The sequence below is a fragment of the Arachis hypogaea genome, chromosome 2, assembly GCF_003086295.3.
Source record: "Arachis hypogaea cultivar Tifrunner chromosome 2, arahy.Tifrunner.gnm2.J5K5, whole genome shotgun sequence".
In the NCBI taxonomy this organism is placed as follows: Eukaryota; Viridiplantae; Streptophyta; class Magnoliopsida; order Fabales; family Fabaceae; genus Arachis; species Arachis hypogaea.
Genome location: NC_092037.1, coordinates 17,945,688 through 17,959,212, shown reverse-complemented (window position 1 = coordinate 17,959,212; position 13,525 = coordinate 17,945,688). Strand labels below are relative to the sequence as shown.

The following is a 13,525-nucleotide window of genomic DNA, read 5'->3' as shown; positions in this document are numbered from 1 at the left end:
CTGAATGGTCATTCAATGAGGAGTATTATGACGAGGATGGATAAGGATAATGGATGTCCATTTATGGGTGGATCATTTTTTCTATCTTAAAAGAAACAAATTCTTAGGATGAAGCAAACTTAATGAAGTTTGAAATGTAAACTTTGTATGCCTATAAATAGGTATGAACTGATGTAAAAGAAACACACACCGCAACAATAAAAATACTCTTCTCTCTTTCATACACAATTCCCTTTCTTTCTATTTCTCTCTCTAAATTCTTAAGTTGCAGTATATATAATACGAGTAAATAGATGAGTTACTTCTATTATTATAATGAAATAATTATATTAGTAAATATTAATATTAAAATTTTTTATTTATACTTCTTTATTTTATATTTATTATATCTTTTTTATTTATTTATTTTATAATATTAAACTCTTAATTTTTTTAATTTAAAAATGATGTAACGAGCCACCACCAAACTGCACCAACACACTTCAATATCGGTAAAGACACTAATTTTAACATTTTTTTATCTTTGTATTTTGTTCTTGACATCTTTTTTTTTTTTGGTCGATGGATTGGATAACCCAAATTCTAGGTTACACACTCACACACACCACACCCACACACACATGAAATCCTCCTTTTTGATTAAATTTGTATTACAAAAAATTTGAACCTAAGACTTTTTGATAAAAAAGAGAAACATATATCATTTGAATTAAAGCTCATTGACTGTTCTTGATATTTTATCTCATTTTATTCTCACATGCGACACGGACATAGACATAGACACCAGGGGAGCTCGACAAATGAGTTAGATTTTGGCAACTGGCCCAAATTACTAACCCAATCAAAGAAAGAAAAAAAAGTATACCCAGAAAAGGAAAATAAAATCATAGTCCTGGAGAAGTGCGGTCCAAAGTAAAGGAAACAACACTCCAGTGGAGAAATAAATTAATAAATGCTATAATGTCAAACCAAATTTTTAAATAAATAATAATATTCAATCTGCAATGGCTTGATTTTTTATTCGTCGGTTTGGGATACTGCGGAAAAAAATATTACAATAATACCAAAAAGGAAAAAAAAAAAAATTAATAAATACGAGGATGTTTGTTATGTTATGTACCTGCACTCTCCAGCATTGGTTCGGGGTTCTGATCTGAACACTGATTCTCAGTACCCTTTGGAATCCCCTTTCACAAAACCAAGACTTCGACAGATACTACGTTGTGTTCACACACCATGAAGAACATCTTCTCTAAGAAACCATCTCCCAAAGGTTCCTCCTCTTCCTTTTTCTTTCAAATAAAACATTTCTGATTTATATCTCATCATTGCTTGTCCCATCAATTATTGGATGTTTGTTTCAATTGAAACTCTTCTTAATTTACAATGCCCTTGATTTATTGACCTCAAATACTTTTTTTTCTCATGTTCCATTGGTGTTTTTTTGTTTTTTTGTTTTTTTTTTTTTTCCAGAGGTTCTTAGGGAGAGTAAACGAGAAATGGCAAATGCTACTAGAGGTAATGCAATTGACGCAGTTTTCAGTTCATAACTGCTATTAAAGGTGTTCTTGTTAAGGTTGCCAATTTTACATATTAATGTGTTTTTCTTGATTATAATCCACAGGTATAGAGAAGGAAATTAGTGCATTGCAATTGGAAGTAAGTTTCTAATCAAACTCTTTTAAGGATTGAATTTGAGTATCCTATTATTCTTCAAGTTTTGAGTGTTATGTTCTGATGTGGTTGCTTTTCTATATTTTTAGGAAAAGAAGCTTGTTGCTGAGATAAAGAGAACTGCTAAGACAGGAAATGAGGTACATAACTAACCGAACAAAGATCTTTGAAAGCGACTTTGTTTCTAAAGTGTGCAAGTAAAGGGGTATTCGGTAATCGGTACTCACCTTTGATTTGATTTGATGGAAAGCTATTGATTTGCCAGAATTTAGCTGCTGGAATTTTCAATAGAATTATCTGACATTAGTTCGAATCTTTGAGTGGCTGGTATTCACTCTTTTAAGCTATCAAATCACGCTCCTTGATGTATTGTCTTACTCTAGTTTAAAGTATATCATGAATTTAAACCTATAAACTTTAAGGTTGTGTTTAGTAAGTGTCTCAAGATAGATATTACGGGACAGAAGATAGGGATAAGATAGAAAAGTTATGTCTTTGTCACTATTCTATTGTCTCTAGTTTTTGGATGGATAGAATATCAATCAAATTTTGTCCTTGTACACTAACGCATTTTGCCTATTTCTAAATCTATTTCCATCTCCAAATAAGTTTGTCTCTCCAAATATCTCTATAATCATGTATTAAGATAGTTACTAAATAGGGCCCGATGGTGGATATTATGCGCCTTCAATTGTTTATCTTAGAGGCGGACTTGCTTTCGTTGTGTTTTCCTAACTATGATATGCGTTGATCATAGTTTTGTTTTCTGCATTCAGACTTGATCATCTGTTACCATGATATGTTGTTGATATACTGCACGTGGGTTTTTGATATTTCCCTTACACATCATGCATTTTTTTCAGGCTGCAACTAAAATTCTAGCACGGCAGTTGATCAGGCTTAGGCAACAAATAGCTAATCTTCAAGGTAGTCGAGCTCAGATGAGGGGCATAGCAACTCACACACAGGTAGGCCTGAGTTGTTTAACTGTTATCTCTATGGTCTCTTGTTTTTCGTACTTGCGAGTGAGCATGAACGAAAGATAGATGATTTGTGGTCGTTGCTACATTTTTTGTTTCTTACACAGGCGATGCATGCTCAGTCTTCCATTGCTGTTGGCATGAAAGGTGCCACTAAGGCAATGGCAGCTATGAATAAGGTAACATGTTTTTATCTTTATAATTTAGTTATATCCCAAAATTTCTCTTTTCATAGAGAGACTCGAAAGTTCTTTGTTTGTATGAAAGTCTCGCATGATTTTTGGCAAATGTTATTATGTATTTTGACTTGACAATGACATTGAATCAAGGCATTGACCGCTTGATGTGCTAGTGTTTACAAGGTTGGCATTTATGGGTTATTACTTATTATCAGGCTTGTGAGAGTGAGAGAGTTTAGTTTCCATTGAATGGTCAAGTTATTGAAATTTTTCGTTTTTTCAAAGGCTTGTGAGGAATCTCTTTTTGTTATTGGAGTCCATGAAGTAGTTTCTGCATAATTTATTTTAACCGTCTTCACCTGTGCTAAATTCGAGAATCTTGTTTACAGCAAATGGCACCTGCAAAGCAGGCCAAAACTATACAGGAGTTCCAGAAACAATCAGCACAAATGGATATGACCGTGAGATTATGTTTGATTTTAGAATATTTTAAAGTTGGTACAGATCATTGTTACTTAAGTTTCCATGGATCACGGACTATTATGGTGTATTTTATATGTCCAGACTGAAATGATGTCGGATGCCATAGATGAAGCCTTGGATGATGATGAAGCTGAAGACGAGACTGAAGAGCTGACAAATCAGGTACTGCATTTGGTTTATAGTCTAGTGTATAAGGTTTAGAACTAAAGTAATGATTGTGCATTCGCAAAGTGAGCAATTAGTCCGAATAAGGCAGAAATTCAAGATTTGGTTATTTTGAGGTACCAAGGCTTTTGAAATTACAAAAAGGATTTGATGGAAATTTCAATTGACTTTTCGAACAGGTGCTTGATGAAATTGGCGTTGACGTTGCCTCACAGGTTGGAATCGTTTTCAATAATCTCTACACTGTTATCATTTGTTTCAATGCTTTTGCTCAATCTAATTGATTTGTCTTCACTTTGAACTTTTCCAGTTATCAGCAGCCCCCAAAGGGAGAATCAAATCAAAGAATACCGAAAATGTTGGCAGGTATTTATGATCGAATTTCCTTTTCATCAATAGTTTATCAGCTTTCCTTCGTTCTAAATTTCTTTTTTGAGTAAAAGAAATTGTATAAAAGAAGATTGGATTCCTTTATGTAAATTATATTTGCTGCAGGTAACTGGGAATGCCATCTAACATTAATTTTTCATCAATTTTCTTTCTCTACTATGTTAAAACTTTAGATGTTTGATTTTTATGTTCAGATTATTTGACCTTGGAAATTTGATGCATTTTCAGCTCTGGCATTGATGAACTTGAGGAGCGTTTGGCCGCTCTTAGAAACCCATAATATTATGTTCAAAGATTATGATTCCCATTAAACTCAGTTGTAAATTCTTTCCATAACTCCTTCAATGTAATGGAATGGATTCTAAGCTGAGATAGAGAATATATACCATAGTACTTGTAATTGGGGATGGAAAGAACATTAAATCACAGAACATCATAACTGAGTTTGATGCTATCTGTAAATGCAACTATGCAAAAATACTTTGTTGTATGTTCTGGGTGATAAAAAAATGATGTCCCCATTTATGTTGAGATGCATTACAATTTCATCTCTTTATTTTTATTTTATTTTTTATCACACCTTACCAAAAACATCAGCATATTTGATTCTTGAAGCCTCGGCTTCATGTCTTGTTCATACATTTTAAGTATTCATGTAGAACTATAGATTGATCATTAAACATCAAGCAAAAAAATCAGCACATAAACCAACCCAAAGGTGGTCCTTAAAGATAGTTTTTTGAAAACTAGTGCTTTTACATTCATTTAGAGGAAGGACTATGCCACGTCTACACCAAAATCAACCCCTAGTATAAAATACATGCTGGAATATAAATACACTTTGAAAATAAATTAAATCACACATGTATTTATACACAAATACATTGGTCGCTAATTTTAATGGCTGATTTTAGTGTACGAATAACATTTTTGTTAGAGGAAATAAGTGAGTAAGAGCCAGAAAATCTCTCTCTGTCTCTACATCCATAGATTGAAAATGTGAGTCGAATGTACGCGCCTTTCTTGACAAGAAATGTATAAGAATGTAAAAGATCATGACACTGAATTTTCTAGTTTGAAACCAAATGCAAGCTTCTCAATAAATTCAATTTCTCAAAGGGTAGGTGGTAATAAACATTATATAGACAGTGTTGGACCTCATGTCAACCGACAATAACACTGTATGATCATCATATCTTACTACAACTCAGTTTCATCTAGTATATATAATAATAATAATAATAAAATATTTTTATATAACAAGAATCTTGTTGGATTCCCTTTTGCATGTTTTTTAAAGAACACATTGTAACCTTCAGGGGCAAGCATGGGGGGCAGAAAATAGTCCCCGGTCGGAAACAAAAAAAAAAGTGAGGTTTAAGAGATCATGGCATTAATGACCATTAATGACCTCATTGTTGATTCAGTAATATATACTAATATTCACATGAACTTTGATTCTTTCAACAATGCTTGAGATTGTTCTTGAATAAAATCCATTCGAGCATTTCCCGGGGCAATATAGGAGTTTAGAAGACAAGGTGCACCCCCTTTACTTGATTACTTCCTGATATTAAGGTGCTCGAAGTTCCTTAGAGTTTCATCACGCTGGCGTCTTGTAGATCCATTGCGAGTAAAAGTTGCTGGTTTGGTCTCATAAATAGGTTGAATCCGATGTGTGGTGGTTGGATGGCCCCTGCTCGGGGTCATGCCTGGATGAACAGGAAAGGCCCTGCTTGGGGTCATGCCAGGGTTACCGGCATGACCGGTGGGATGACCCCTACTTGGGGTCATGCCAGGGTTACCGTAGCCTCTACTTGGGGTCATCCCACCGTAGCCCCTACTCGGAGTCATCCCAGCATAACCATAGTCGCCTGAGGAAACATGCTTATTTGATGTGACTATAGCCCTTCTTGAAGTGCTCGCATAACGAGTTGTATTGTATTCGTCATATTCATCATGGTGCTGTCAATACAAGGTAAAGCCACCAAACGTCAGAAATTTTGAATAAATGATGCATAGCTTCAGCAATGAGTTAATAATAATAAAGAAAAGTAAGGAAACAAAATATTACCATATCCCTGTGTATTGCTACATCGTCAGAACTTCTGTATCTTATGTGATCAACAGGAGGGCTAGTCATTTGGTTCCTCCGGTCGTATACATCGTATTGCTCTCGGCTATCTCTTCCAACTAAAAGAAGCATGCACATGATTCAGGGTTATATACTTTTCGAATTTGAGACAGGTTAATTAATTTCATTATGATGTAAGCAATGAAAGATAATGATGGCAGAATGGTCTAAAACTATTATATTCTGGAATAGTACTAAGGTGAAAAAGAACAGACCTGAGATCTTTTCAGGTTTGTATGCAGTTGGCCCAGCATTCATAGCTGCCTTGCCGGCACCATTCTGTTAATTGCGACAACTAATGTTAAGTAACCATCAAAATAAGTAAATAGAAAGCAAAAAAATAAAATAAGAAAAAGATTAAAGTGCTAACCCGCCCTCTAGAGCTGCTGTCGCCAACATGTGGATACTTCAGTACAGTCCAGTCAAAAACATAGTCGAATTGATGGCCTACAGCAACAAAATTGTTCAGATTAATTTACAAACACAAAAAAATACTTCGTGTTTCAAAATAATACACTGAATGGATCCTCCAAACTATATGTTTTGGATTAACATGCCTTCTCGAATAAACAGGTCACGGAAAAGTCTCTTTAGATATGAATAATCTGGCTTGTCTTCAAACCGCAAAGAACGGCAGTAATGGAAGTATGATACAAACTCAGCAGGATATGATTTGCAGAGCACCTGTTCATACAAGCATATAATTCAACAAGAGCAGTAAGATTAAGATCTGATCTGAGACAGAAGCAAAAAGGAAGAGGGAAAGTTTTACTGGTTATGCCAAATGCCATATTCAAATGCAATGAAGACAGGATTAAGAATTAACCTCCATGACATCAAACAATTGAAGATCAGGTCTATGTACCTAATCTAGTTTTAACATCATAATCTAGATCTAGATTAACAGTTTGGGGGTATGTTTGTTTCCATTTTTGAAAAATAGTGATTTTGAGGCTCAAATCTTCAACATGATTGAAAAAGCTGAAAACTTGTTTCTTTTTTTCTTTTAAAATAAAATTCTGATTATTTTTATAGATTTATTCAAATGTGTGGAACCTGATTTATTTTTTCAGGAAGGTGATTATTCAGCTGAAACAAACACCTGCTAGTTTTATCGAGAAAAGTCTAAAAGGATCTAGCTACTCTTCATACCTCTATGGGAGTTGATACTTTCTTCTCACTGATTCTATCATATTTTTGTTTTTTGTTGCCAGCCTTAAGTCCCTGCCAGGGAAGACTGAAAAAACAAAATGCAAGAAGGTGATAGTACTAAAAATATATTGTAATAACATCCAAACTCCAGTATCGAGTAGAAAAGATATGTTGGTCGATTATCTTACCTTCCCCTTAAGAAGTACATGAGCACATAGCCAAGAGATTCCAGATCATCCCTTCTGCTTTGTTCTGCCAGAAAAGTAAAGTGCAATCAGATAATTGGAAACGTTCAATACTATATGTAATAACCCACTTCTAATTTTTATCAACAGGGAAAAGAAAAAGAAAGAATAAACTGTACAATAATAGCACTCACCAATTCCAAGATGTGTGTTGACACTTGCATAGCGTGCTGTACCAGTAAGATTCTTGTTTTCCCTGTTCAAGGAAGACAAACATGACTTTTTACTCAAATATTGAAACTGAATACAAATCCCAGGCTGCTTAAGTCCCTGTTTTGGGTAACTGGGTTTGGATTCGCATAATGCACTCTTCTATAAGAGTTAAGTGGAACTTGTGGAACCCGGTTTGATGGTATTAGATAAAATATACTAATATTACAAAAACTTAAGTTTTAAACTTTCCAGTTTCCACTAGAAATGGCATTAAAGCTGGCTAAAGAGATGCCAAAAAAACAAACACGCACACATGCGCACATACATTAAATACCAAGATCATGCAATTATTAAGACTACATGTTTTGTTTTGCTCAAGTTTTCACTTAAATAATGAACCTTAATATCTTGAAATAATGAGGACACTAACCTGTATGGTATGTGTCTATGAGTTTGAAGATCCCTATACTTTTTCGCAAGGCCATAGTCAATAATGTATACCTGAAATGAGATACCAGAAATGATATATAGTTAGAAGAACTCAAATTTGCATGCTCAGAAAAACGGAGTTATGCTTCACGCATCCAAAAATAAAATTTATACAAGTTAGGGAGTAAGCATATAAACTATTCATATGTCGGGAACAAAAAGTGTAAATACAGAAAAAATAACACACCTGATTTGCTTTGCGGCCTAAGCCCATTAAAAAATTGTCTGGCTTTATGTCCCGGTGAAGAAAACCTCTTGAATGCATATATTCGACTCTGTTAATCTGCAATCAAACAATAAAATGAGGTAACTAAAACTTTCAAATCAGTACCTAAGGTGCCTTCTTGGATAATCGTTGCTGATTAGACTTACCAATTGATCAGCAAGCATTAACACTGTCTTCAATGAGAACTTACGGTTGCAATAATTAAACAAATCTTCTAGACTTGGACCGAGGAGGTCAATAACCATGACATTGTAGTCTCCCTCAACACCAAACCACTTGAGATGGGGAATCCCCGCTACATGAAGGAAAAGAACCATATTAGATTACTCAAAATGAGACATTCTACATGGTCTTATAACATTTTTCTTATTCACTTTGTTTGGAGGGGACAAATAAGACCAATTAAAAGACTAAAATATGGAGCATGTTACTAACAACTGCAAAAACATTTTTGGTTTCCCCGTGAAACTTCTACGATTAAGTTAAATAATAATTTTAGCACACCCAATACTAAAAGAATAAATAGATCTAGACTTACTTCCTCCTTGGAGAAGCATATACAATTTCGACTCATAGTGAAGCTGTGGATGCCTGGTCTTCACAGGCTCCTGAGAAATTCAAACCACAGAATATCATGAGCAAACTAATGTCGTTATCTGGCAGTAAAACATGATTCATAATCCAAAGTAAATTGTATTTTAACATTGGGAACCAAAGTGTGCATCCAGCAGCCGTAAAACAAATTACAAAGTAAGTCCAAATTTACATTTAACATTTCACTTTAAGGTACAAAAATTAGTTTAAAAATCATCTCCAGGATATGTCTCTTGTGTTCCTCTCTGTTTTGGAAGTAATGAAACTATCCTAAAAATTATCCGGGTTTCCATCCCCTTCTGCAAACATATTTTTGTCCTTAGTGGCTTAGTTTCTGTCTCCTCTGTCTTAGGCAATAACCGAACGCTACCTTATTGATCTACGTTAAACCTTGATCATCCATTATCATCCCAAAATCAAGTTAACAAAACATTACGGCATGCCATTTCTTTTGTTATTTATCCAGATAAAAGTTAAACTCATTATCTCATGCTAAATTTCATGCATCCTTATACATAGTAGGAAACTAGGAACCCCCATCTCATTAAGAAAAACAACCTTAACAAAATGTTTACCACCAGAAATAATAAAAGACCCCATGGAGAATCATCCTATCCATTTTATACATTCAAGATAGAATAAAAAATTTTAGAACCATCATAAGAAAAGATTAAGAAAAGGGTTAAAAGAAGCAGAAATTTTTTAACATACCAGCTTACAAGCAACCTCCTCTCCAGTTTGTATATTAACACCTAACATAAGAAACAAAAGAAGAAATATGTTAACATCAACATGAAAACAATATAATAAGAATCAAATTAATTAGTTCAAAACAAACAAAAACAAAAAAAAAAGGAAAAAAGAATGAACATACATATAAAGAGCTCCCCAAAAGACCCACTCCCAATTTTCCTTCCAAGTTTAAACTTCCCACCAATAATATGATCCATGATAATCAACTGCTATGACCTTTTTCTGCTCAATTTTGTGTGCCTCAATGCACTAATTGATTGTGCACAATCCCAAACAACAGAGATTCACCAGAGTCCAAAACGAAAAAAGAAAAGAAGAAAAAAATCCAAGCTTGCCTCCAATTTCCAACCAAACCCAATAAAAATTGAGAACCCAGATGATATAATAAAGCTAAATTGGCTTGTATAGAAAACAAATTAAATTTTGAAAGAACAAAAGATTGAATCAAATTTATGGAATTTGCATCATCCCCATAACGAATGAGGATGAAATTCTTTATTCATAGCATAAAAAGAACCTCCTCCAGCTACATTCCTCCAAAAGGTAACCCCATTGAATCAACCTAGTTCAACAAAAATTGAAGCCCTTAAGAAACAGGACCCCATTGACCATGGAGGAGGAGAATAAGAGGAAGGAGGAGGGGGATTAAAAAAAGAAAAGAAAGAAAAGAACTTGATGGTGGCACAAAGAAAATTATGAGAGAGAAAAAATGAACTTTATGCAAAAGAAAAGGGGGAAAATTGGAAGATGAAATTGAAGGGTATGTTCTGGATTGAGAGATAGGAAGAGACAAAAAGGCAGTTTCCACAAAAACAGAAAGTTTGGAGGATTAACGGAGGAAGCTGTGTCTTGTCTGGTTTGAAGAGAGAGAAAGAGAGAGAGAGAGAAAGGAATGGCCGCAGAAAACAAATGTGCATGTATGAGAGAGAGAGATTATAATAAGAAAATCTTGTTTTCTTTTTTTTGACAAATGTTATTTTTGTTTTAAAATATAAATTTTATTTTTTAATAAAATATTATTTTGTCTTGATCTTTTTAGAGTAAATAACTAATTATCAATATTACTCTTATTTTTTTTAGTGTTTTGGTTTTAAAAAAGAATTAATGCTATTCTATCTTAAATCCTATTAAAAATATTAATAAATCTATATATATTTACTCTAATTTTTTAGTTAATAGAGAAAATATGATCTTACAAAGACAAAATCACAACAATAATGAAGAAAATATACCAAATAAAGGAATAATACACATATATTTAAACCAAAATAAAGATGGGCAATATATCATTAAACTTTTTTAGAATTATAAAAAAAATTATCGTAAAAATAATTTTAAAATAATATATAATAGATGAAAATATTAGGAATTAAGAACGAGAATAATAATTTCCTTATCTATTATGTAAGGGAAACCTTTAGAGGGTTAAATTGGAAAACCTATGCATGAAAAAAAAAAAAGAGTCAAAAAACCAAAACCTTTCTATTGTACTTTCTTTTCCACCCGACACACATTCTTCTGCGTTCAATTTCTTTATTCCAATTGCGCTCTCTATCGTGGCCCACCTCCTCAAGATAGCCGTCGTCCTTGGCCTCCTCGTTGCCCTCGCAGCCACCACCGCTTCCGCCCGCCCCTGACGGACCTTGGTCATCTCCTCCGAGACCTTGTCCCTTTCTTCATCCGACGACCCCTCCCCCCGTTCACCGCTACCCTCGCCACCTTCACCGGCGTCCGCTCCTTCTACCCTTTCTCTTCCGAGATCTTCTTCAACCGTGCCTTCGAGGACTCCGCCGCCGCGAAGATCGACAGTCTCCCTCGCCTCCCCGCGCCCTTCGGATCCTCCACCAAAGAATTCATCTCCCTCCGCGACTGCACCAAAGATATCCTCTCCGTCGTCGCCGCGACTGTACCGTTACGAAGATTACCTCGAGGATGATCGAGAGCCCTAAGAAGTTAGGGCAGTGAAGATCCCGGCGGCGGAGGCGCATACTCCGGCTAAGAATGCTGGATGAGAGTATATATTCAAAATTGTGTGGTTGAGTTAGGGTTTATGAGAGTCGTTTGTGGATTGTTTTTCTATTACAATCGAATATAGTGGAAATTGAGAAGAAAGAAATTGCTTATGATGTGTTTGTAATTTGTTGATTCCGTGTTTAATTCACTGTTTCTACTTACGATTCGCGTACTTAATACTGAAACGTGTGCTGTTAATTGTAATCGAAAGTGTTAATTATGTTTATGTAACTTGTAATGTCGTTGATAATAGCATTATATGAATTATTTATGATAATCAATATTATGCTGAAGATTGGAACCTGGATAGATAGAGGAGACATACTGTGGGACTGTGGTCCAATGCATTGCTCCATGCTTGATAGTGTTTTTTTCATTTTTTGTCCCTCTTGTTGTGCACTAAAATGATGCATGGAAGCCGTTCCAATATCATTTATGTAATTTGAAATTTCTACCAAAGATGGATGTTACATGTTAGAATCACAATTGGGATTCAGGATTCAGACTTCTTTAGAGTTCGTTAGAAACAGATTTTTTATTGAATTTTTTTATTTGTTAGTATATTTGGTAAAATTTTAATAGTAGAAGCAAAAATATTAAAAAAATAAAAAATATATTTTTAGAGAAATTATAAGTTTTTAAAGATTTTTTACTTAAAAAATATGTTTTTAAATAATGAATAAACAGAAAAGCATTTTTTATTATTGTATATTTAACTTAAATATAATTGTAATATTTTTATTTTTTTAAAATTGAAATATTTAGGTGGGTTTTTAAAAAAATAGTAAAATATTATTTTTGTTTCAACCGTTTGAAGTAAGTCCTATTTGTATTACTAACGTTTAAATCGTCTTATTTATATCCTTAATGTTTGTAAAAGTGATTCAATGTTATCCTGTCATCAATTACACATCATGAGCTTTAGTTGGAGTTCTGAAAATCTCTTTTTGAAACTAGAATACCAATGTCTAGGTCAGAACCGATGATCCACTCCGGATAATAACTTATTAAAAGTTGAAACTCGTCCCTGCAACATTTACATAATTCACTTTTTTAGGGACAAAATTGAACCTGAATACAAATTTTGGATACAATATTAAAATCGAACACATCCAAATGAGACCTAATTGAAAATGAATACATCCAAGTGAGAATAATTGAAAAATACAATCTGATCTATTAGTATAATTGACAGCATGATAACATTGAATAACTTTTATAAACGTTAGGGATACAAATAGAACAATTTAAACGCTAAGGACACAAATAGGACTTATCCTAAACGTTGGGGACAAAAACGATATTTTACTTTTAAAAAAAAGATTTTTTTAAAGATTTTATAGAAAAATAAAAGTAATTTTATGTTTGGATATCTCATATAACAAGATCTTTTTATAGGCCTTGAGGCCCTGCTTAATCACAAATTTTTTTTATTTATCAATTATGTTTAGGTATAATAATATAAAAATAATTTTTTTATTTATTATGTAAAAAATATCTTTTAAAAAATATAAATTATAGCTTTTTCAAATTTTTTTATTTTTCTAGTATTTTTACTTTTATTATTAAAAATTTAACAAACATACTAAAAAAAATTTTTTTATTAAAAAATATTTTTTTTATCTACTTAATGACATCCAAATAAACACCAAATACTATACAACCTAACTCATTTATTCATCTAAGGGTTAGTAGCATTGTAACATCATTTTGGTAATAAAATTCTAGTAAAAATTCTGATTAACTAATAATTTTACAACAACAACAACAAATTCTTGTCTCACTAGGTGGGGTCGGCTACATGAATCAAATGATGCCATTGAGCTCTGTCATGTATCATGTCTATAGAGAGACCGTTTACATATAGATCTCGTTTGACCACCTCATGGATGGTC

The 13,525-nt window shown here is 33.4% G+C and overlaps 2 protein-coding genes across 4 annotated transcripts; one reads left to right on the top strand and one right to left on the bottom strand.

Annotated features, from left to right (window-relative positions):
* Positions 1-978: 978 nt before the first annotated feature.
* LOC112740563 (vacuolar protein sorting-associated protein 2 homolog 3) lies at positions 979-4,414 on the top strand. Its single transcript, XM_025789220.3, has 11 exons — positions 979-1,273; positions 1,474-1,518; positions 1,625-1,659; positions 1,764-1,814; positions 2,538-2,642; positions 2,762-2,833; positions 3,223-3,294; positions 3,398-3,478; positions 3,661-3,696; positions 3,792-3,847; positions 4,100-4,414. Exons 1-11 carry the CDS (start codon positions 1,237-1,239, stop codon positions 4,149-4,151), a joined length of 642 nt encoding a protein of 213 aa, XP_025645005.1. The 5' UTR covers positions 979-1,236; the 3' UTR covers positions 4,152-4,414.
* A 654-nt stretch (positions 4,415-5,068) lies between these two features.
* Positions 5,069-12,001, bottom strand: LOC112740534 (casein kinase 1-like protein 10). 3 transcript variants are annotated; one of them, XM_072215935.1, is made up of 14 exons: positions 11,956-12,001; positions 9,576-9,616; positions 8,809-8,878; positions 8,417-8,565; positions 8,232-8,327; positions 7,986-8,056; positions 7,537-7,598; positions 7,346-7,409; positions 7,158-7,242; positions 6,563-6,689; positions 6,376-6,452; positions 6,221-6,284; positions 5,946-6,064; positions 5,069-5,836 (listed from the first exon to the last, which is right to left on the bottom strand). In XM_072215935.1, the coding sequence occupies exons 1-14, from the start codon at positions 11,984-11,986 to the stop codon at positions 5,432-5,434; spliced, it is 1,461 nt and encodes a 486-aa protein (XP_072072036.1). In that variant the 5' UTR covers positions 11,987-12,001; the 3' UTR covers positions 5,069-5,431. The 3 variants fall into 3 exon arrangements, with proteins under 3 accessions (XP_072072036.1, XP_025644998.1, XP_025644989.1); XM_025789213.3 differs by lacking the exon at positions 11,956-12,001 and adding an exon at positions 11,096-11,872; XM_025789204.3 differs by lacking the exon at positions 11,956-12,001 and adding an exon at positions 9,739-11,025.
* Positions 12,002-13,525: the final 1,524 nt, after the last annotated feature.